Below are 24682 nucleotides of genomic sequence, written 5' to 3' on the forward strand. Positions count from 1 at the left end.
AAAATCATCATATTTTTATATGAAAACAATAATCATGAGGCAAAGAAATAGAATAAAAAATCTTAAGGATGATAATGGATAATGGGTCTTGTATGATAGTTTGTTACAACAAATGGCCGTGGATTTTTATTGAAGACTTTTCAGTAGAGAGGAGGATACAATACTAAAGTTCCAACTTCATGGAGTCTTCCTACTGGTCAGTCAGGGGTTTATAGATAATTTTTTAGATCCAATAATTAATGAGGAAGTAAAGAGGGCAATGTTTGACATGAAGCCTTACAAAGCACTGAGACTAGATGGTTATCAGCCTATTTTCTATCAGTAATAGTGACAATGGGTGGCGAAGTTTGTTTACAAGTTTATAAAGCACATAGTTGAAGGCAAAACTAAAGTTCAAGAGATCAGTCAGTCATATCTGGTGTTGATTTTGAAACTATGTAAACCAAAATATATTCACCAATTTAGACCTACTGGGATGTGTATAATTTTTAAAGATCTGACAAAGTGGTAAATAGATTGAAATCGATAATGTCATATTTAATTTTCCAATTCCAAAGCCGTTTTGTTCTAAGATGACATACTATATATAATATAATTGTAGCTAAGAAAAAAAAGAAAAAGAGGCTACATGACAATCAAGATGGATTTGGAAAGGGCCTATGCTTGATCAAGATAGGGCTTTATAAGGGATATATTGGAAAACGTTGGGTTTCCATATTAGCTCTACATATTGATCATGTCTTGCTTTGAGAGTTCATCTTTACTGGTTTTATGGAACGAAGAAGTGTCCTATATCTTTAAATCGACTAGAGGGATAAGACAAGGGGACCATCTCTCGCCTTATATTTTGTTCTTTGCCTGGAACAATTGTCCTAATAATAAGTAAAGTAGTTAAGGATGGATTGTGGAAGCCATTCAAAGTTAGCAAAAACAGGCATGAAGATTTCTCATTTATGTTGTGCAGATGACATGCTGTTATTTGCTAAAGCTAGTGAAATACAACCTGAGAGAGTTTTGCATTGTTTAAAGTTGTTCATTATCTCATCAAGCTAAAGGGTGAATATTTCTAAGATAAAAATATTTTTCTCTAAGAATGTCTCATCTAACTTAACAACAATCATTGGAAGGAACAATGGCTTTACTAGATCAGATGACTTTGAAAACTATCTTGGGGTCTCATTATTGCACCAGAGAATAGAAACAAACTTAAGCTTATATCACTGAGAGCATGCTGAAAAAATGGCAGCATGAAAGTCTAATAATTTATCATTGGTAGGGAGAATAACTTTGTGCAAATAAGTTCTGTCAACGACGCCTTTTATATCCTATGCAGTCCTCTCTTATCTCGAAATTAGTTCGTAAGGATATTGAGAGAATTTATAGAGGTTTTATATGGGGATACAATGAAGATGGGAATAAAATTCACCTAGTCAAACGAGTATCTATATGTTAGCCTAAAATAGGAGGAGGTTTAGGATTAAGAAAGATGCATAACATGAATAAAGCATTTATCATGAAACTTGGTTGGGGCATAATTCATGACAAATGTAATTTTTATGTGGAAGTGCTTCGAGGTAAATATATTAAGAAGAAGGATCATGCTCCTTATATATAGGCTAAAGGTATGGATTCCCCACTTTGAAAAGCTATCTGTAAGGCCTAGCTAAAAGTAATTGAGGGACTTGGCTGGTCAGTGGAGAATAGGTTCGAAATGAGATTTTAGTTAGATGGGTTTGGACCATTATGTGTGCACTTAGTGTAAGATATTCCAGATGATTTGAAAAACTATATCATGGTTGAATTTGTTACAGCTGATAATCAGTGGAAATGGAAAGCATTTGCTCATCTTCTACACATGCAGGTGCAGGTGTTAATGGTTATCACAATCTATCCTCCTCCATTTGATAGTATTAATGAAGATTTAGTATGTAAGATGCTTATTTTGTTAGGATACTGATATGCAAATCCGACAAGATAAAAAGTAAGGGATAAGATAAAATGAGAAATGAAACACACAAGAATTTACATGGTTTATCTAATTAAGTTACGTCCACAGGCAAATATAGAAGAATTTTACTAAGTAATGTGGGAATACAACTTCTCTCTAATAATAGAAGAACAACTAAAATTTTTTTATTACTAGGAGAAAAACATTTCACGTACTAACTCACAGATACCTCACAATTTTGTAGGATTATTCTCTCCTCACCCTCTCTTCTTTCTTTCTACTTGCTCTCAGTTTCTCTCTTATGCTATGTATAAATACTTGGATGTATTGTCTAATTATAAACAAGCATTCATATAAAAGATAAGGGGTAGGACAAGTAACATTAATTTGGTGTTTATAATTTTTAATTATGGTGTAAAAGGATGGCTTCACCTTCTCGATTATGGTATAAAAGGATGGCTTCACCTTCTCCTACCATAATTTACTTAAGGTGGTTGGCTTTACATACTTATCAGGGAGTGCTTATTGTTCATTTAGCTTATAATTCATAGGTATACAATATGCATCAACTCAAGGATCTGCATTCCCTATGGAAATTAATTTGGAAATGGAATGGCCCAGAAAAAATCAAGATTGTTTTTTCATGGCCTGCAACTCATAATAGTCTTATGACAAATGAGGCTCGAGTACGCTGATATTTTACAAATAAGCCTTACTGCTGTCATTATCCAGCAGAAAGGGATTCTATGGGAATGTACTTATGCAAGGAAGTATGATAGGCTATTACCAAACCTGAAGAGAGAGGGATTTTTTCCTCAGTAGGTCTTATTTAGTGGTTTGCTAATAATCTCTCTATTAGTATTTCTACAGAAAAAAGGGATTTCATGGTTCATCATATTTGGTTTAGCGGCATGGTTCATATGAAAGTGGCGAAATAATAGAGCTTTTAAAGGTGAAGCCAATCTAAACTCTAATCCATCATGTGTTATTAATAGTCTTGTTGCTTATATTAAGTACATTAATGATGATGAGATACTTTTAGGCACCAATAAACAAGTGGCACAAATAGGATGGATTTACCTTTCTAATCAATGAATGAAACTCAATGTTCATGAGTGTAGCGAAGGGGATTCAGGGGTAGCTAGAGCATGAGGTCTCATTCAGGACAACTATGGCACATTGATTAAAGGGTTCACCATTAATACTGGATACTGCCTTTCGGTTCAAGCCGAGCTATGGTTGGTGGTTTCCGGTTTATAACTTGTATGAGACATATCCATCCATAAACTTATGCTTGAATCTAATTCAATCATTGCACTTGAACTTGTACAGAGAGATAACGTAATATCAGATGCCAGCTTGGTTTTTATTCTAAAAACTAGGAATCTTCTTAGAAGGTATTGGGAGGGTAGTGTCCAAAATACTTTCAGGGAAGGTAATTCAGTCGTTGATTGGTTAACTAACTTCGATTTAATAAATCATCCATTTGATAGGATGAACTCAATGTTTGACCACATTTTTATCAACAAGAAAAAGCCAATATTGACAAATGTTCTTGTTTTCACAACCTTTCACGATTACTTTTCCCATTTAAAAGTTAGTCAAAAGAAATGCATATAACTTTTTATTTATTTTATTAAATACTCATTAATTTTCAATCTTCAATTAAATTTTTTAATGATACTAACAAAGCGTTAACCATGCTTGTACTTCTGTTTTTTTTTAAATAATTTTTGACGTTACCCGCAACGTAGAGCAATCTAATCGGAGTCACCCACCGCTTCCAAATTTTCACATCTTCTAGTATATTTTCCGTCTTGCAATGATAAATGCATATGAAATGGAATTATTGTGGTGTCAATATTCAGCCACCCACCTCGTTTGATCCTTTTAGCACCAATGACTTCAATGCGATGTTGCAACATTTTTATAGTTCGGTGGGTCCTCATATTTGGCATACAATTCATGATGGTGGGTATTTTATTGCTAATGGTGAACACTTCGCACCTAATCCGTGTTTTATGAGCAAATTAATGAAAGAGACAACACTCCCGCGTAAGAAATTGCTGGATGCCCAGCATCTAATATTCAAGGCAAATAAAAAGAAAAACTAAAAAACAAAGAACCACATGAATATTATATAATCATGTGGCAGAGCAGCTAACAACAGAGAACTCGAAGAAAGCGAACCTAAACTCAAACGCAAAGGATTCGGAGAAATGGACAAGGTAAATAAAAAGTTTAAAAGAAGTTGATAGTAAATGGAAAGGGTTCTAAGTGCATTTTTGGTTGTTCCACCTGTGAGCCAGCTCAGATAGAGATCCATCTTCACTGAGCACCCTGGCTGCTGCCTCTTTTAGGTCCTTCATTCTGTAGCGGACCCTCTTCCCTTCTTCACCTTCCATCAGACCCCTCACAACATTTGCAATCTCCTCTCTTCCAATGAGGCCATTTTCGCTGGCCTTTGGTCTTAAGGCCACTTCAATATCCTTAGTCAACATCCATGCATTCATTTTCTGCTCAGCATAGAGTGGCCACACGATTAATGGCACACCATTCACGACACTTTCAAGGGTGGAATTCCAGCCACAATGGGTTAAGAACCCTCCCGTTGAGCCGTGACTCAAAACCTGTGGTTGTGGCGCCCATGACGGCACTGCTAGACCTCTCCCTTTGGTCCTGTCCGAAAAACCCTTCGGTAAGAAATCAAAAGGGTCTTTGTGGCTATCCACAGAAAAAAATGTGGCATTAGATACTGCATCATTTGGGCTCCTCACAACCCACAAAAATCTCTGCTCACTCATTTCCAAACCCAAAGCCAATTCAGTTATCTGATCCAAAGAGAGGGTCCCACCACTCCCAAATGAAACAAATAATACTGAGCCGTGTGGCTGATCATCTAGCCACCTCAAACACTCAGACCCTTCAACCCCAGCACTGGAATCCATATTGACCAGTGGACCGACGGGGTAAACGGTTGGTTTGCCAGGTTCTACCTCTTGCAAAGCCTTTAGAGCCCCCTTTTCCAAGTCCATGAAGCTATTTACCATCACACCCTCAGCCATCCTATACCTCTTTGTATGGTAAAGAAGCCATTTGTATGCGTCATTCTTTCGATCTTGAATCGGGTCAAGCAACTCTCCCCCATATATCGGTAAGCACCCGGGTATTTTCACGGGTTCTTGCATCTCTCTGTATTCGCAAGAAACCATCTCATCAAGCTTTGGCAAATAAAAGAATAAAGACAGAGCCATGGCCGTAGAAGGAAAGAAAATGTAAGGAGAGACGTTGAATTCTCTAGCAACGTCAAATGCACCAGTTCCAAAAAGATCAACAACCAAGGCCACAACCCTGGCACCTCCATCAACTAGAGACCTGAAAACATCACGTAGAGAAGGGAGTGACCGGGCGACTGTAAGGCTAATTGTGGTTTCAATCCTGACATCTTCAGGGAGGTCACTTAGATTAACTGGGGGGAGAAATACTGAGTGAATTGCGCTAGGGAGTGATCCAAGAACTGATCTCTGTGCCTTAGAGGTAGAACCGTCTGTTGGGATAACGAAAGTGATTGAAAAGTTGTGTTGGTGAACGAGTCTCTTGGCTAGCTCAACTAGAGGGATGAGATGACCCATCCCCGGACTCGGTAAAATTGCTACATGGGCTGGTGCATCTGTTTGTGCCATAGAGATAGCAGGGGAAAAGCTTGGCTTAAGCTTGCTGCTTATGGTTTGTAGGTGTGTTACAGGAATGACGCTCATAGGAGAAAGGACGGTGCCATTATATAAGAGGATTTGGTTACGTATATATTTAATAATATCTATTTTATTTCGGTGTATAATTGTCAATTGTGGTCGTGTGATGAATTAATTAGGAGGCCATAATTTGTTTGGTGGTCAACTGTGGAATTAATGACAGGAGTGTAAGTTTTTTTCTTTATTTGAGAGCCGAAATAACCTGGGCAAACTCTGGAAAAGGGAAAGGAATCTCTCTCTTTCATTTCTTTCTTTCTTTCTTTTGCTTCTAGATGGTTTGAGTTTTTCTGGATGAATATACTACCTTTTACGCACTTCCACTACATTCATGGTGATGATGTCAGTTCAACGTAGGGCTTATGTTATCTACTAACCTAAGCATTATTATTATTATTATTATTATTATTATTATTATTATTATTAAATCTGGCTGGATTTTACTAGAGTGAACTTTAAAAAAGTAAAAATACAAAAATTAGAATTTTAATATTTCAAGTGAAAAAATTAAAAAAATAGTTTATATAAATGTCTGCTATGAATGTTATAAATAATAAAATGTAAAATATTATTTTTAAAAATTATTCTACATTGAAAATATATTATCCTATCATTTTAATTTGAAATATTTAAACAAAAAACTTTCCTATCACACATTGAAAAAACACAATCTTCTTAATGTGAATAAATAGTATAAATACTAATGAATTTTCAATCCAACATTCTAGTATTTATATAATAAACTTTAATATAAATTAGTAATTAATAAGGAAATGTGCTAAGCTTGCGTATATAAGATTGAACCGAGTAAAAGAAAAATCTTTGATTTTCTTTTCCTTACATGTGAGAAAACATCTATGCTTTATGGACCTTTTGAAAAAATCAGTGTTTTTAGACCCGACCCGGTAGTCAATTTGACTTTAGGCCTGGATCACAGGTTTTGACAGGGTCATCGGCTCACCTAGGTCGACCCTAATTGTTTTTTACAAATTAAAACTACATTGTTTTGATAAAAAATAAAAAATAATTAATGGATTGCAACAGGGTTTTTGATCTGTTTTGGGTGGGTTAGCCTGGTTTTTAACTACCCTTATTATTTCATAAACCTGGCTCGGTTCCAACCCCGAGTCAACCAAGTTCCGGATCGACCCGCTAGGCTGAGCTAAGTTTTAAAATTATGAAAAAAACTTAATAATTTGTTTTTGTCCCTCTATCGACTAAAACCACTATTTTTTTTTTATTATTGTTATCCATCCTAGTTAAAACCACTTGCTTATTTGAAAGTGTTTCACAAGAAAATATTTTTTAAAATACTAAAAAAAATCTATAAATTTGATTTTTTATTTTGTTAAAGAAAATATTGGCATTAAAAAAAAACCCAGCATGTCCACATTTTTTAGAATGATAAAAAAATTAGATGTACGGTCTTTGCCTAAAAAAATAAGGAGCATGAAAATAATAATACTTTTATATTAGGTTTTATCAAGTCACCTGTATTTTGAATTGAATCAGCAGGTTATATGATTTTATCCAGGCCAATTATAGACCTAGGTTTTATCAAATTTAGACTCGGATAGGATTATAAGTCCTGAGTAAACTCATCAAGCCTGGTCTAATAATTATACTTTTCTTTTTTAAAAAAAAAAAGTCATTTGGCTTTTGTTTGGGTGCAAGTTTTTTCTTTTCTTTTTTTTTTAATAAAAAAGGTCATTTGGCTTTTGTTTGGGTGCAAGTGTTTTTTTCTTTTTAAAAAATATACCATTCTTCAACTATATGAATAATTTTAATTTTATCATTAATTTTTTATGTCAATTTTGTTTTAAATTAGGATTCTCATCTATTTTAAGATTTTTCATTTAATTTTTTTTTTTTGTAAAAAAGTGATATCATTTCATAAAAAACTTAACATTTTTTATTAAGTGACTTTAATAAAAACATTTATTGATAAATCAAAATGATTTGGTGATAAATTGATAAAAATAGTTTAGATACAAAAATGAGACCACTACAATAATTTGAGAGTATATTTAAAGTGTGCTCTATTTTTTAACATCATCATATTTTTTAAATAGTTTTTTATCTATCAAAATTAAATACTACTACATGTTGTATGATGTGTTTGTATAAAAAAAGAAGGATACTTTTCCACTATTTTATGAAAAGATCCAGAGTTTCTGGATCGAATTCGCTTATCTTAAAATTTCTATCATTTGATTTTTTCTGGATCGAATTTGCTTATCTTAAAATTTCTATCATTTGATTTATGAAACTGGTCACTAATATTTAGAGCTAATTTGTTCAATGTGTGAGATGTGTCAAAAATTAAAGTGAATCAAAAAGAATTTTGAGTGCGTTATATATATATCAAGCCCAGAATAATATATAGAACATGATGAATCATTTTTTTTCATATATATAATAGCCTGTGAAAGTAAATTAATGGGTGGATAAGATTGTAATTGCAAATGTTTAATAGATAAATAACTTCAATTAAACATTTTGTATTAGTACTTATTTTTATTTTTATTTTAATAAATACATTGTGGTAGTTTTTATGACTGTGATTTGAAAAGAATTATTTTATAAAAAATATTTTTGGTTAAGGCTGGTTTGATATTTATATATATTTGGTTAAAATTATAATTTAATTGAGGTTGAACAAAAAGTAATTTAATGTGTTTGGTTAAGAATGATTTTGAAATTGAGATTATAAAACAACTATATATATATATATATATATATATATATCTCATCAAGAAAAAAAATTAAAATTCTGTAAATGTTATACCATCATGCGATTTCCTTCTAATTTGTGTAGTATTATTGAATAATGTTAAATACTAATTTTTTAAATAAACACAATTAAAAATGAAAAAATTAAATTTTTTACTGTTAATACATAATGAATTAATTTACTCTGCACTCTTCACTTTTGTAAACAGAACAATTTACTCTATACACAAAAATGAACAATACAAAGTGAATTTATTCACTCTATATTGTTTGGGAAAAGAACAATTTAACAGTGCAAAGTGAATTTATTCACTGTGCACGTTCACATGAACGTACACAGTGAATAAATTCACTTTGCACTGTTCACTTTTATGTGTAGAGTAAATTGCTCTTTTCGCAAAAATAAACAATGCAAAGTAAATTAATTTACTCTACATGAACAATATATAAGAAAAGAAGTAGCTTGAAGCTGTTTTCGATTAACATATATTTTAAACACAAAATATATTAAGTCCTACAAATAATAAACTATGTTTTATATTTAATTAAATAGTTTTTTTTTTTTGGTTTGCTTCAAAACTAGAAGCAACTAGTGAAACATACACCCTAATAAAGCAAAACATAAAACCAGCCAAATATTTCGAGTTACATGTGTATGCATAGGTGGAGGCACGTCAAAGGCTTGGGAGGGCTATAGCCTAGGTTAAGATTTTATCAATATTTTTTTATTAGTTTTATATAAAAAAAATTATAATTCTTAATTAAGTTATTAAAAAATTCTAAAAATTTACGTGGAGCCTTCTAATATGATTCTTTAACTTGGGTTAAAATTTCATAATTTTTGGAGAAATTTAGAAATTTAATGAAAAATTATAATTTGACCAGTTTTACGTTAGTGGACATAATTTTTAATCCGACCATCAGATTGAGCTAAAATTTTACGAGAGATCTTAAAATATATTGAATAAAATCTAATTAAAATTTTAGGATAAACGGAGCTTGGTAATGCTAACAAAAAAAAGAACCATCAAATAAAAGCAAAACGACTCATTAAGAGTAAAATAGTTATTTGCCATTAAAAAAATAAAATAAGTAGCTCTTTTTTCTTTTTATATGTTGCCGATTGGAAAAAAAACAAAATAAAAAAATAAAGAAAAGAAAAGGTAAGAGAGAAATAGAAAAAAGTAAAGGAAAAACATAAAAAAATATCCAAGAAAAAAAAATTAGAAAATAATCTTGTAAACTTACAAACTCCAACTTATAAAATACTAATTTAAAAACGAATTAAGAATGAGAAATTAAAAAAAATTAATTATTTTATTTTTTAATTTAAGAATGAGAAATTAAAAAAAAATTAATTATTTTATTTTTTAATTTACATAAAATTGTTATTTTATTCTTGTGAAGGGGTTATTATAATATCTTGTGTGTATGTTATGCAGATGGAGAAATGTCGTGACAAAAATTATTGTCCACAAGTGAGCGCAATGTTTTTCTGGTTGATGTCGTTTTCTTCGCTGCAGTGTTTCCTCAGAATCAGAACTTGGAAGAATAGGAGAGTACCACAACAATCCCTATGTGCAGCACCAGACGCAACAGTCATCAGCAGTAGCATAACATTTCAGCTGTAGCAGTCACATGTTCCAGCAGTGTAGTAGCTTCCATTCCAACAAATTAGACCAGCAACGTATAACAAATTCAGACACAATAGCAGTAGTTTCTTGCAACGACAGCAGTAGCTTGAAGCACGTAACAATAGCTTCAATATTCCAACAACATACACAGCAGTAGCATCAACACGCAACATGAGGGAATAGCCACCGCGTTTCTAAACTAGCAGCAACAATCACCGTATAGTAGCAGCACAACCAGCAATTCCACACACTAGCAACCAAAAAAAATAAAAATTCTCCAGTAGCAGTAATAACAGAACCTCCACAGCAGCAGCAAAGCTTGCAATAACAGGAGATAAATAGCACCTTTAACGTAGAAGATTAGCCTTCAAAAAGTAGTAGAAAACAACAGAAGGGAAATAGTAACCCAAACACAACAAGAAATCACAGCAGTAGCCACCTCCCAAGGTAGCATATCAGCCTTCTCAAAGGCAACGGTAGACCCTTTTCATGACAACAAATCAGTCTCCAATTACAACAACTAAATAAAAAGAGATTTCTGTTTAGAATCATTGTTTATAACTATTTTGATTACAATATTTATTAAACTAGCATTTAGAATTCTTATTGGAATATAATAATTTAAGCTTATCTTTATTTTATAATCCACGTTAAATATGTAAGGTAAAAATAAAGAAATAATAGCTTGAAAAGTTAAGTGTTTCGTATTTTCAACATGGATTGCATGATTAGCACCAAACAAAGATAAACTCGGAGCTCACGTGTCTAATAAATAATCTTTCTTTCTTGATGCATAGGAATTTTCAATTTTTTTTGTTCAGTATTTGCTTTAATCTCTCATCTTTTTTAATATTTTCCATCATAAAATAAAATTTTATATTAGATAAAAGTAAATTAATAGCCAATGGCTTAATATAATTGATTTATAAATTAAATATTAACTACTAAGATGTGAATGATCCATTGTATTATCTACTTTCATAACAAAGTAGTCGCTATTCGATTTAAATCAAATACAATATAGTCTTCGATAGCAAAATAAAAGACTCTTTTGAAAACACTTGTTTAATTTTGTGTAGAAATAAAAAATAAAAAGAAAGTGTTTCCAAACAACTAAATCACTTGTATTTATGGTGATTAATAACAGATAAGTTCTTTGCTTAGAAATCGCAATAAATTCTTTTTCCAGATAGTGTAATGATTCTTCAAATTAAAACCATGATTTTTGAATGAAAAGACATAAATACATCAGCTCCTTAAGCAAACATCAGTTAAGGTTTCAAGACTCAACATGATGTGTTTGTTCAATATAGTTCTTTTACAATTTCTTGTCAACTTTTCAACTAGATGTTATGAACATCCATTCCACACTTCAACTTGAACTGCAAAACGAAGTTTCAAAAGATATATTTTCAAACTTTTATTCGTTATAATTTTAATCCTTTTATTAACAAAATCTTCACTTTGATCCCAAATTCTTTTAGTATTATAATCTAATCCTTGAATTCAACCTTTTTTTTTTTATACAATGGATTCAGCATCTATCATTTTCAAAATCAGAGGATTTCAATCCCAGAACATGTTACACGAGTTCGATGCTTTAATGTTACTTGATTCAAATCCGGACAAAACAAATTCCAAAAGCTTTCATAAACAAATGTTAATGTCAATAAATATCTATAAAGTCATTGAAGTCATCGAATATCGCGTCTCCTTTTTTTAATTTTATCATAAAGCTTTTGTTTTTTTTAATGATGCCGATCTGTTTTTTAGTGAAATAATATAACAATCTAATTATTACATATGACAGTATGGCAGACTGCACGCATGTATTTGGTCAGAGGAATTCCAAATAAAGGAGAAAAAACATTATTCTAAAAATCAAGAATGGACTTTTTAAAAAAACACGTGAGCTATCAAATCATATAAATCAATATGGGAGTTGTTGATGGGTAGCTCTAATCTGATAACTTATAAATTTCTTGTCATCTACTTCTTTTTTTTTTTTTTTTTTTGTAAAATAGCATTCCTTGGATTAATCATGGAGAGCATGCATACAATATTCCAACTCATGACCCTGAATCCGATTGCTCAAGAAATACGAGGTTTAAATTTATTTGAAATTTTCGAAGTTAAGTTTCGTTAGGTTTAAGTCTATTCAAACTTTGCATATTTAAGATTATAGTTAATTTAATTAACATCAATTTAAGATTTGATGTGATACAGTTTCTTAATTTCAAATTTTCACTTCACTTGTAGATTCAAATATTATATTTTTTTTTTCTATATAAATTTACAATGAATTGATTAAGCTATTTAACTCAACATATATAATAGTACTATATAGAATATTGTTAAATGTAAGAAATAAGAATATTGACATAAATTATTAGATTAATTAGTGAGATCCAATCTTTAAGGATATATAATCTAATGACTCATAATGTTTTTACAATATTTTTTTATTTATACGTATAGAATGTTGATTTTTCTTCTTTAAAAAAAACAAAATAGCATTGTTTACTAAAAAATTAGTAGAATAACATAGTTTGATACATGCACGGTTCTTAAACATAACTTTCAAAGATATTGTGCTTAAAAAACAAAATATTTAAAGATATCGCAATTAAAAAATATAATAACTTAAGATATCATGTTTTCAAACCATAGCATCTTACCAAATAAAAAATTATATCTTTTTTTTTTTTTAAGAACAGTAGCCCTTCACACCCTCTCTTCCACCATTTCTGATTGTCTACAACTTAAAAATCATTACTAATCAACCATTTACCGTCGTGTCACATCCAAGAAAACTTCTTTCTTTGTTTTTTTTGGTCTCCAAGCCTCATTACAATAATTTTTTAACCAAAAATTGATGCCTCCTATAGACCCCCCTTGATAAATCTATGTGAATATACTATATTACTCTTAATTTTGTGGGTTTCATGGTTAGTTTGTGATTGTTTGAGTTTTGATTGGATTGTTGTTATGGGTTGAGTTTGATATATTACCGTCTATTGATTTGAAATAAATCCTAATTTAATTAATATAATTAGATATAATTGCATGCAATTGATGATGTAAATAACATCAATTAAGTATAAATTAAATCAATTAGGGTTTATATTGAATTTTGTTATTAGTAATTGTAATTGAGGATTTTGTTTCAATTGTGTAAATTATCTATGAATTGATGCAATTAGGATTGATTTTATGCAATTAAGGTTAAAAATATTATCAATTATATAGAAATTATATCAATTAGGCTTTGCGTTGATTTTTGGAATTAATTGGCATAATTGGATATCTTGTTTTAATTATGATAAATTAACTATAAATTGATATAATTATTATTGATTTCATGCAACAGTGAATGAAAATAACATCATTAAAGTAGAAATTAGATCAATTAGATTTTATATTGAATTTTAGAACTAATTTTTGTAAATTATCTTGTTCGAATTGTGACAAGTTAGCTATGAATTGGCACAATTATGATTTATTTAATTCAATTAAGCATGAAAATAAGATCAATTAGGGACAAACTAGATTAATTAAACTTCACATTGAGTTTTGGAATTAATTTTTGTATTTGAGTATCTTATTTTAATTGTGATAAATCAGCTATAAATTGATGCAATTATGATTGATTTCATACAATTTTATTGAAATTATGTTGAATTGATTGAAATAGTTTCTTTTATATATATATAATACCTTATAAAATATTTATATCATGTCATAGTGGTGGTACTATTATTCTCCATACAAACAATAGTATCACTCACAATAACAAAAAAGTAATATATTGTTGAATGCTAATTTATGTGTGTCACTAATGGATATTAAATAAGTTATATGTCATGGACGCGAGCGGAATTATATTGATGTTAAAGTTGATATTACTTAAAGATGTCATGTTGGGAACATCAATATTATTCTATATCAATTTCAATTGATGTGAGTTTCAGGACTATAATTGAATTAACCATGTAAAGCAAATTAAATATGGTGGAATTGTTTGTGGGTTGTCGACCTAAACAAATCATCACACCATTCCTAAAGCCACCTTCAAACTTATATATCACTATAAAAAGCATGGATGAATGAGATCTTTACGAAGATGCATCCTATACTTCTAGAGGACCACTTGGTCTGGCAATGGGGTATAACGTGTTGAATCATCAAACCAAACCTAGGGCATATTTCTTTACAGAAGGATAAGGAATACGAGCCACATGTATAACAACTTCAAAATACTGTATGTATTTGTTTTTTTTTTTCACAATTAATGTATGATAAATGATGAGTTTTATTTGTGGTTTAATATGTGTATTTGCTAAATATTTGGTTGGCTTATTATTATAAGAGATCTAGAAATCATCGTTGATCTTCATGATCTCCATGATGACGACATATAATATTATTATGCATCTTATTGGTTTACTGTTTGCCATAAAATAACTCAAAACTTTGAAAAACTTTAGAGTTTTTATGATATCATAGTTAAATGTGAGGCTATTTAAATAAGAAGATAATGTTATTAATGAAGCTTACTTATCCACCGAGTAAGGTGACTATATATAAACTTACTTATATGTTTTTAGTTAATTATGTTATGTTATTTTGCTAATAATGAGTTTGTATTTTATTTTACATCTAGTTTAGTATATTTGTATAATTTTTTTATTTGGTGAGGTTGGGATTTGAATGTTTAAATATTTGAATTTATTTTGGAGTAGTATAATTTCAAATTAAAATTTTATAGATGTACATGTGAACAAAGACAACAAGTTTGAGTGCAGTTGAAATATTAATATTGTTGTAGGGTTTTCTATTTTTTAAATTATTAATATTGATTATTTTTATTTTTTATATTTTAATTATTTAGAATTTCAATTCAGGTGAAGTCAACATTGATAGAATTCAAGCATTTACAGGAGAAGTCAACATTGATATATTGAGTTACTATCAAAACCATTTACTGTTATACAAGCAACAATAGACCAACTTATATAAATGTGCCGAAAACCAAAGAAAATAAAGATTAGTTAAAAATGGAAAAAAAAAATGTTTTTTTATGCAATTCACGCTATATCTAAAAGAAATTTTATTTTAGATTTTATTTTATTTTTTTATTTTAAAGATAGAGTGAATGTGACAACCCACAACAGGCCATAACACATTGTCCTAAGAAAAAAAAGTTTATTAATACATATATACATATTAAAATAAACATTCATGATTATATACATATCAACAATAAAAATTAAATACCATTCACTTCAAATGAAGATTATGGCAGTGGATATAAGGTGGAGATTATGGTAAATATGCAGTATTGGTGATTTTGTAAAAGAAAAAAAAATGAGTTCGGATTTTTTTTATATATAAAAAAAACTTATAATGTCCTATGATTGCTCTATGAAACAAGAAATTTTATAATGATTATGAAGTAATTGATAATATTATATTAGTTATTAGCAGGGTTTATTTTGAAAAAAATAAATATAAATAAAAAAGAGAAATTTTAAATAAAAATATTTTTATCATTTTTTATGAATCATTAATTTTATTATGTTTTCTTTTTTATATCTATCTTTTTATTCAAAATATAAATAATAAAATACAACTAATTACTACTCGACGTTGGAAAATTTTCCCCTTGAAACGCAGTTACCTGTTTTGATCTTTCAACTAATTTGTATTAATGCAGATCGATGTCAAGCAACCTTGCTTCTCAGAGCACTTCCCTTTAAAAAAAAAAAAAAAGTCTTTTAGAAATTGGGCCTCTGTGCCCAAAGGACAAGTTCCAATCCATCTCTCCATTTGTGGAACTATCAGTAGTGTACACATGTAATTTGAAGACTGGCCCACAAGATTCCTTCAGCTGTGGAACTATCAGTAGTTTGAAGACTGGCCCACAAGATTCCTTCAGGTATAATCCAGCCCAAGATATTAACAGCCCAGCTTCATTTCTGTTTGATTTGATTGCCCAGAGGGCTGAGCCTGAGAATGAAGTAGAAACTGAAAATCAGAGAAGAATATATTGCAAGTTGAAGTGATATTGTCCACCATTGATGCAAGTTGCTCCTTAGTCGACCATTGATGCTGGGCTAGTGTGATTTGATAAGATCTATTCTGCTGGAGTGATCGTTGATCATTGAATATACATGTCTGCTGGAGGGGCTAGCCAGCGGCATCCTGGACACTGTTGTCGTGTTCACTTCCTTCTCGTTAAGAATGTAAAGTTTTCCTTTCTATCTCTCACTTAACTCTTTCCTTTTTCGCTCGAAGATTAGATAAGATCTACATTTTACTCTTTGGCTTTGATTGAATTACTTATAACTGATTTTTATTTTGGGATTTGTATATGGTGTTTTTCTTTTTATGGAAAATTGTTGGGCAACAAAGGAAAGGGGGAAATATGATGAATCTAACTTCATTGCTTATATTCTTAGGGAATTTTTTTTTTTCACTGTAATCAAATCTGATCATCAGCATTATTATGACCAGAGTGCATAAATCTTAATAAACTTCTTTTCGTCTTTGAGCAATAGAAAAGCAGTCTTTTCGAATAGATCCATCAGATGGAAGTGTGCTTGTGCGTATAAAGCACTTGTAAAATTTTCAATCTGGATACAGTGAGATTAGGCAGGTGGCAGTACAAGAATCTTCCAAGTCTCACTTTCACCCCTTCAAGGCTTCAATCAAATCTAGTGTTTCTTACAACTATCCTGCCGTGCTAATGCTGTTTTCATTTTTCAGATTTCACTTTTCTTTTAAAGTGTTAAAAAGGAGTTGATAGTCCTGCTCACAGTAATGGCGAAGCGTGGAGCCAAATTGAAGGCCGGGCTTGGACTTCAAAACTGCCGGGTGCCTGTTGCGGTTACGTGTCTGGTTGTGATACTTGTATTGTTAATATTGTTGTTTGGCAACAATGGGAAAAGCCCTGATTCTTCTTTTGGATATCCGATAAAAAAGTGGAATTCTTTTGACTCAGTGCAATTTAACCCAACAATAGAGCTGAGGAATGGAACAGATGTGATATGGCAAATACCCAGTTTGCCAAAAGCAGTTCTCTTTGTGGCTCATGGATGCGATGGCAGAGCTGCTAACTTCTGGGACAGGTCTTCAAGCTGCCCTAATTGCATTGGTTTGCCTGAGGAAAGGCTGCTTGTTCTCCATGCTCTTGATCGTAAATTTGCCGTGATCACAATTTCAAGCGCAGGGAGATGCTGGACATTTGGGAAGGAAAGATTAATTGTTAAGAATATAATACAATGGTGGGCACAAACACATAATCTTGAATCACTTCCTTTTGTAGCCTTGGGGGCCTCTTCTGGTGGATACTTTGTCTCTGCACTCGCCACCAATTTGAGGTTCAGTAGCATAACACTTATGATTGCTGAAGGGAAGTTTGACCAAATGGACATCACTGTGAACTACCCACCTACTCTTTTTGTTCACATGCCTAAAGACTCATATAGGCAGCAAAAGATAAGTGAGTTTATAGAAGTTCTGAAGAACAAGGGCATTGATGCAGCAGAGGTTGAATGCATGGAGTTTCCTTTGTCACCAAGTTTCTTAGCTGATAGAATCCCAGGAATGAATCAAACTGTTTCTGCTAAGTTGTTTGAGCTATTTCAGGTTAAGAGTTTTGTTGATGGGAACGGATATATGAAGAAAGATGGGCGTGCAATGCGATGGAAAGAAGCTCTCCGTGAATGTAAGAACCTTGTGCTGGATAAGAGTATGGTCCAACACGTGCAGGAGGAACTCAATCTTGCATTTGCTTACCATGAAATGACTAGCCTGCAGTCTGAGCAAATATTTAAATGGTTTGAATCTCATTTGAACTAATCAACACTCTTTCTTGCAAGTCAGTTTCTTTTTTTCGACTTTGGAAGAGCGAAGAGCATTGCCTTCACTAGGAAATTCTCTCTTTGCCCAACATACCATTTAGAATTTAGCTTCATTTAGATTTCGAATCTTTGTTCTTGAAATTAAGGTTTTTTTTTAAGTTATTTAATATCTTTTCTATAAAAATACTAATTTTTATATTGGAAGGTTTTCGCATTCCCCCAATTAGAACTGTTTTTGAAGATACTCAAAAATTTTATTGTATGTATGTCTAGAGTTTCTTAAACTAAAAAGATAATATATTGATTAGCCAATATTTTAAACACTAAATAATTTTTATTTATGTATTTTGAATTTTGGGACATTAGAAAGTCTCTTTTACCCACTGTACCTTTCAGAATTTAGCTTCATTTAGATTTCGAATCATGATTCCTATATAATAATGGGCGTTCTAAATGAGAATTCAGTTCTTCCGACTATATTTAACTAATGACTTGAACAGTCATGGATGGAAGAAAACGAGTGGTTTACCGTAACGGATGTTTGCTGTGGCAACTTGTTTACCTACAAACATGTCGCATCATCTTAACTGAGACATGCGATCTGTTACCAAATTTGATGTTTTTAAGGTGATTTTTTCTGATTTTGACATATCATGTTAAAATTATCATAATGCATTTTAGCCTAGATGTATTTTAAAACACGAGCTTAACAACCTATTGTGAATCTCAATAATAAAAACTAGATGATGATAAAAATGGGATCTTATTATTTTAATTATTTATGTTTTTTTTTTAATATCTGATTGAATAATTTTTCTTCCAACTGTGCTGTTATCTTCAAATTGAAACGCAGAAACGAGTCTTTTCTTCATTCTTTCTTTCTAGTGACGATTTGAAGACCTAATCTTCAAAGTGGAAAAAAGAAAACAATTTGTTACAGTCAATCCAGATTTGTGCTCCTAAACTTTATCATTACCAACACTTCGGGTGATTCCATCAAATGTAGAGCTTATAAGAAAACGGATATTAGATGTGTGGTGTTGTTTCCATTAGAAACACTTTGTAATTGGAAGCTGGGAAAGCAGTAATTTTTCGTTGTCTCGGGATTTAAATGGAAGTCTATTTTGATAGCTGTCTGATCGGAAATGCTGGGTTGGGGAATAGCTATGCCTACTCTTGAATATCTTTGTTGAACAAATTCTTCTAGCTGGAAATTGCTGTGTATTCTCGGTACGAGTAATTATGAATTTCAACTAGATGGAAACACTTTTCCTGACTGATGATGCGTTTACTAGCTTTTGTTTTGCCCCACTGATGGAGCAGCTTGTGGTAGGTGCTTTACTATAAGTTATTCTGTTCTCAAATTGTCAGCATTCATGATTAAATACATCAAAATTTGAAAAACAATGCCAAATCAGTTAGCAAATGTGCTCTCTTATAGTGCATATGACGATCAATAACTACAGACGTGTATTGCAATTAGAAAAGGTATGGTGGCTCTGATGGATCTTAAAAGAAGAGGAAGGAGAAGATAGTGCAGGTTTTCCTGCGATAGAACGACTGTGTATTCCGAGTGTATGACCAAATAACTGTGATGAAATGAAATGATCATAAAGAACGTAGGTTTTCATTGACAATCGCGCCAGCCCAACGGGTGTGTATAGGCAGAGTAATGGCTCCCCGTGCATGGCAAGCACAAGCCATAGAAAATCAGCTGTTCTTTTTCCAAAAATCAAATCCCACTTCATTCGATCATCAAGATCTTATTAAGCCAAGCTTGCCAAAAAATCATGGAGAGAGCCTAGCAAAAACCTGTCATTGATATATTCCGCCATTGACTATCATCTCCATCACCAAATCATTCCAAGAGTCTATTGGCCCAGGCAAGCACCAATGTAAGCAATCATTCTGAACTTTAGCATTCTTATCCTCAGCAAATGGCTGAAACTGCCTGTATGGTCCTGGGTGCCCATCTGGTCTCAACAATGATAATCGAGTTGTATCCAGTAGTTTCAAAACCACCCCTTTGTCAGGTCCTAACGCTGCAGCCTTCGCAAACTCTTCCAGTTCAATATTACGCATTATCGTGTCTACGTCAGTCATATTAACCTCGCCTTCTTTGAAGGGCAACTTTCTATCGCAAGTACCCCCACTAAACCATTCTCCGTTCTCGAAGTGATCTGGCGTGGTTGTTCTAAGGAAAGCAAGAGTTTTGTGACCAGAGTTTGTGATGAAGTTAAAAATCAGCTGCATTGCTTTGCGATATGCATAATCGAACCCTAGCTCAGTCAAATTCTTTCCAGGGCAGTAATGGCAGCCTGTGACCACGTTGTTCTCGTGGTAGATGGCGGTTTTCAGGAACCATTTTCCTCCAGCAACTATTGCATAATCAAAATTCCTATATTGATCGGTCCATTTTTTATCAAGTTCATCTAGATGAAGCTGGATTTCTGAAGAGGAAACTCCGTCCATGTCTTCAAAAATATCTGCCTTGATAAGGAAGGGGGTCCAAATTACTGAAAGGGTGAAGTTGTGGGTTGGAAAGTGCCATATTTTCGACCTGTATTCCTCATCATGGTATGTTTCAACGGCTTGCTCCACCTATTGGACATAAATAACAAGCAATTGATCAAATATTGCCGATGCGACCAAATTTCGAAAACTGCCAGCAGAATACAACGCTGCAGCACAAAATCAAAATCTATGATGCTGCAGAACAAAAACAATTGCAGCAAGCTAGATCAAACATGCAATGCTGTGGTAGGTCATAGTGTATCCACCAAGACTTTTATTAAATGCAAGGGCAGTGGGGCCTCAATCTGGGATTCAAGCATAAAAAAACATGAACATGTCCTTACTCTTTGCATGGCCTATCAGTTTTCCGTTGAATCCCCAAGCTACTTCCTTTTCTATTCCTTTCCTGGACTATCCTTAAACCTAAATAGAAAAATTAGGCAAACAAATCATCACTTGGGATATATTTATTTTTTCCTATCGAGAACAATATATTTATTTTGTGCAAGACTTAGCTTGGATTAATGAGTTTAAATCAGGTTTTATTGTGTTGGTAAATATAACAACTACTAACAGTTGCCGATTATTGATTCCAAATAATTACATAGACTAACCAACAAGAATTGTGGATATATAAATGACTAAAATAGTTCAATGTCCTGAAAACGAAAATTGAAATCTTTCACATTTATGGTAGGCCAACCATCTCCGAAAAAGACAGGATAACCTCTTAATAGCGGTACTCTGACCATCAAAGTAGCAGCTGTATTCCACAATGAACTAAGATTGATGTTTGATTATTGATATCTATGTGATCTAGCTTCACGAGGAGAAAAAAAAGAAAGAGACAAATAACAAAAAATGCTTACAGCAGTGATATGAAGATTCGGAGTCCTCTACATGCTCTTGAAGAAGATGCAAAGTGTCTTTAACCATGACAGCCTCAAACTACACCACCTCAGTTCAATGCCTAGTTAAGTGGTTAGCAATCCTAATCTCACATGTGAAGTTGGCTAATGTGTAGCAATTGATATTGATTAATTAAACTTAGCTTCTACTCTAATTCTTTTGACTAGTTCAGTTTTCATAAGAAACAGCACATTGCATGTATTGATGATCTAAAGTGCTTCCTGATATCAATTCCTGACCAAGAAATTATTCGCGATGAAGTAGTAACCATCGAAAAACTTGGCCAAGCAAATGCCTACATGGTTGGCAACAAATCGAGAAATCAAATGACAGAACACAGAAAATTTCTTTAGGCTCTTAGTTTTACCTGAGAGAGAATGCAAAGCAATGACTGGACATGGTTACGTGAAATGGAATCACCAATGAAGGCCCATGACTTATTCCTCATCAGGTAAAGAAATTTTTTAGGATTAAACTTGGGGAGACTGCAGCCACGCGGGCTCCACCTCCAGTAGAGGTACCCTGAATCAGGTCTTCCATTTTTCATACAATTTTGATGGCCTTCTATCTGAAGGCAACTCTGATTAGTGTAAAACGGACCAGAAGGGTCCGGTATCCATTCTCCAGTAAACAAATCACACTTTCCTGCAATTACATGTGCATGGAAGAGACATCACTACACTACAAAGAGTGGCATAGGAGTATTAACTGGAAGTGAATGCTAATACAAAGACTAGACAGCAAACTAAATTCTATGAAATGGGAGCGCATGCCTTTAAGTGAAATAATAATAATAATAATTAAAAAAAGTATTGTGCAGATAGCAGAATACTAAACGCTATTTTGCATTATTCAGATTTAAAAACCAGACATGTTAGCCAGCACCTAAAAAATATTGACACTAAGAGGAAGTGGCTGAATTAAATGGTGAATGATCTATCTAATTTGACGGGTTCACCGGAAAAGACAGGATAAAAGAACTGCGACAGTAAATAGAATAAACAGATGTAATAAAAAACCAATGGCAAAAGAAAAGGATCGATCCAATCTTCAAATATTCGGAAAATGAAGATGAAAATGGGAAAAGAGAAGTTGTCATTGAATCACAAAACAAAGACTGTACACTGAATCCAGTTTTCGCATCCAAGAAAACCCACATCCTCATTTTGACAAATCTTTCTTACAATACAACCAATTCCTCGTTTTGATTAGAACTTTCATGTCCAAGCATGTAGAGAAAGAAAGGGAATAAAGATTTGGATACCTGATTGTGAATTTTGGCTTTTATTAGCTTCAAAATAATTAGAAGCTGGCTCTTCAGCAGGCAAAGAAGCCATTAAAGACTCTGGTTTAGTCTCTTTATTAGCTGGGACGGATGTCTCGACAACTGAAGAGAATCTGAATGAACCAGAGACTAATAAACGGAAAGCAAGACCCACCAAGAGAAATGAGACTGCAAACTTTATAATGACGCTGTTGTGTTTCGAGAGTGAAAATGGGTTCAAATCAGACCTCATTTCCTTCACCATTTGGCGTCAGAGAGGCCAACAAATTCTCTTTGAAGGCGAGGAAAAAAAACAGAAGGAGTGGAATCCGGTTTCCTCTACAGCCCAAATGGTGTTTTAGCGTGAAAAATTAATAATGGTTTGATTCTGATTTGATTTGTTTGGTGGCTCACAGAGCAGTGAGTATTGTTAAATGCATGGATCTAATACATAGAGAAGAACATGTCCTGTCTTCACTTTTTCATTTACAATTAGGTGACCTGACCTGTCTTCACATATTATTTTTTTAGGGTGACCACTTTTCTTTTGCTTCATACCATTCTTTCACCTTACTTATTCTTTTCCTTCATATAACAATAGTTGACCATCCAATTATAATAGCTTCCTCTCTCTCTGGTTTTTTTTTTTTTTGGTAATTTGGTTGAAGTCTGGTAATCTAGGGTTGGAGTTTACAATCTGGTTACCGTTATAAACGGATGGTGGGCAAGGAACAGTGCTTGATAAGATCAGAAAGCACACATGTCCTGTATCGTAGAAAAGCTTTGGCTACAAGTTGCAACTTGCAAAGAAAACAATTTTTTTTTTTTTTATCTGATCTAATCTAATAAGGCACAAGGGATGGCCTCTCTCACACCTCAGATCTCAATAGTAATTGATGGACTGTGTATGCATTAGCCCTTGAACATGGCCGCAGCCTGTCCAAACTGATTTTTATAAGAGCTCAATTACGTCACATGTGGACCAAATGTCCCTCCTAGTCTCTCTGGGAGTTGAAAGGTGAGCAGATTATTTACGTCTTAAATCTACATCCACCATATGATTAAACGAAAAAAAGAAAGAATTCTTATATCCACCATGGGTTGCCTTTAACGCGGAGATTGTAACCTGTATATAGATTAACAATACTGATGATTAGTTCTATGGTTTCGAGAGAAAAATAATATCCAATCCATATGTTTCATATCCATTTATAATTTAATTCTTTCATCAATATTTTGTTTTACCAATTTATCGTAAAAAATATATATGACAAAGAGGAAAGAAGAAGATGAGGTGGGAGTTCTTGACGAGGAAAGACAAGATTACTGGAACAAAAAAGGCACTAAATCGAGGATGATCAACGCGAGTTAAAGGATTGATTAGTTATTTTAAAAAAGCTATAGGAATTGAGTTGTATTTAACCCTTTTAGGAAACTAATTGCTGTTTTTTTTTGTTTTTACCAGTTTTTCGTTGTCCTATTTTAACATCGGTGTTCACAATATAAAGGATCGGAGAAAGAGTGATTACAATGATCTGATTTTCTTGTTAGATAGATAAAAGAAATTTAACCAAGCAGCCTCTGGGCACATTGCACTGTTGGTTGGTAATTGGGACACAAATTGTTAATATTATTCAGCTGAATCTTTACGTGGAAGGATGACGCGAATGATTCACCTGTGATGACTTCTCAAAGTTCTAAGCATTCAGTGAATTTAATATATTATATGTTTGCTTCTTGAGATGCTCATGATGGGTATGTCGGTGTCTTTATATATTTATGTACTTTAATACATTATTAATATTACAATATAGTCTCAGTGTTTACAAAATTACATACACAAGACAGATAATATATAGTTATGTGATGGACATGCATATCAATTTATCTTAAGGTTTTGATTACCTGAGATATACTAGCAACTCTCGCTCCCTTGCAAGTTAAATATTTTTTATTTTATAAAAAAATTATATATATAGATTTTTTATGCATTTCTACATATAAAAAAATAAATATAAATTGAAAAGCTCATGTATACATACACTAAAAAATTAAAAATTATTTAT

The 24682-nt window shown here is 32.4% G+C and overlaps 3 protein-coding genes across 7 annotated transcripts; 1 reads left to right on the forward strand and 2 right to left on the reverse strand.

Annotated features, from left to right (window-relative positions):
• Nucleotides 1–4011: 4011 nt before the first annotated feature.
• Nucleotides 4012–5853, reverse strand: LOC105124784 (hydroquinone glucosyltransferase-like). The gene has a single exon (XM_011024905.1). The coding sequence runs from the start codon at nt 5704–5706 to the stop codon at nt 4222–4224; it is 1485 nt and encodes a 494-aa protein (XP_011023207.1). The 5' UTR covers nt 5707–5853; the 3' UTR covers nt 4012–4221.
• Nucleotides 5854–15989: 10136 nt separating this feature from the next.
• LOC105124786 (secretion-regulating guanine nucleotide exchange factor) lies at nt 15990–18055 on the forward strand. Of its 4 annotated transcripts, none has more exons than XM_011024907.1 (2): nt 15990–16309; nt 16619–18055. In XM_011024907.1, exon 2 carries the CDS (start codon nt 16887–16889, stop codon nt 17925–17927), a length of 1041 nt encoding a protein of 346 aa, XP_011023209.1. In that variant the 5' UTR covers nt 15990–16309; nt 16619–16886; the 3' UTR covers nt 17928–18055. The 4 variants fall into 4 exon arrangements, with proteins under 4 accessions (XP_011023209.1, XP_011023208.1, XP_011023211.1 ...); XM_011024906.1 differs by having other exon boundaries at nt 16833–18055; XM_011024909.1 differs by having other exon boundaries at nt 16885–18055.
• A 1424-nt stretch (nt 18056–19479) lies between these two features.
• LOC105124787 (protein trichome birefringence-like 26) lies at nt 19480–23529 on the reverse strand. Of its 2 annotated transcripts, XM_011024911.1 has the most exons (4): nt 22865–23529; nt 22617–22750; nt 21720–21997; nt 19480–20530 (listed from the first exon to the last, which is right to left on the reverse strand). In XM_011024911.1, exons 1-4 carry the CDS (start codon nt 22879–22881, stop codon nt 19745–19747), a joined length of 1215 nt encoding a protein of 404 aa, XP_011023213.1. In that variant the 5' UTR covers nt 22882–23529; the 3' UTR covers nt 19480–19744. The 2 variants fall into 2 exon arrangements, with proteins under 2 accessions (XP_011023213.1, XP_011023212.1); XM_011024910.1 differs by having other exon boundaries at nt 22617–23529.
• Between the last annotated feature and the right edge of the window lie 1153 nt (nt 23530–24682).

This window comes from Populus euphratica, unplaced genomic scaffold (assembly GCF_000495115.2).
Source record: "Populus euphratica unplaced genomic scaffold, PopEup_1.0 scaffold32.1, whole genome shotgun sequence".
Classification (NCBI taxonomy): Eukaryota; Viridiplantae; Streptophyta; class Magnoliopsida; order Malpighiales; family Salicaceae; genus Populus; species Populus euphratica.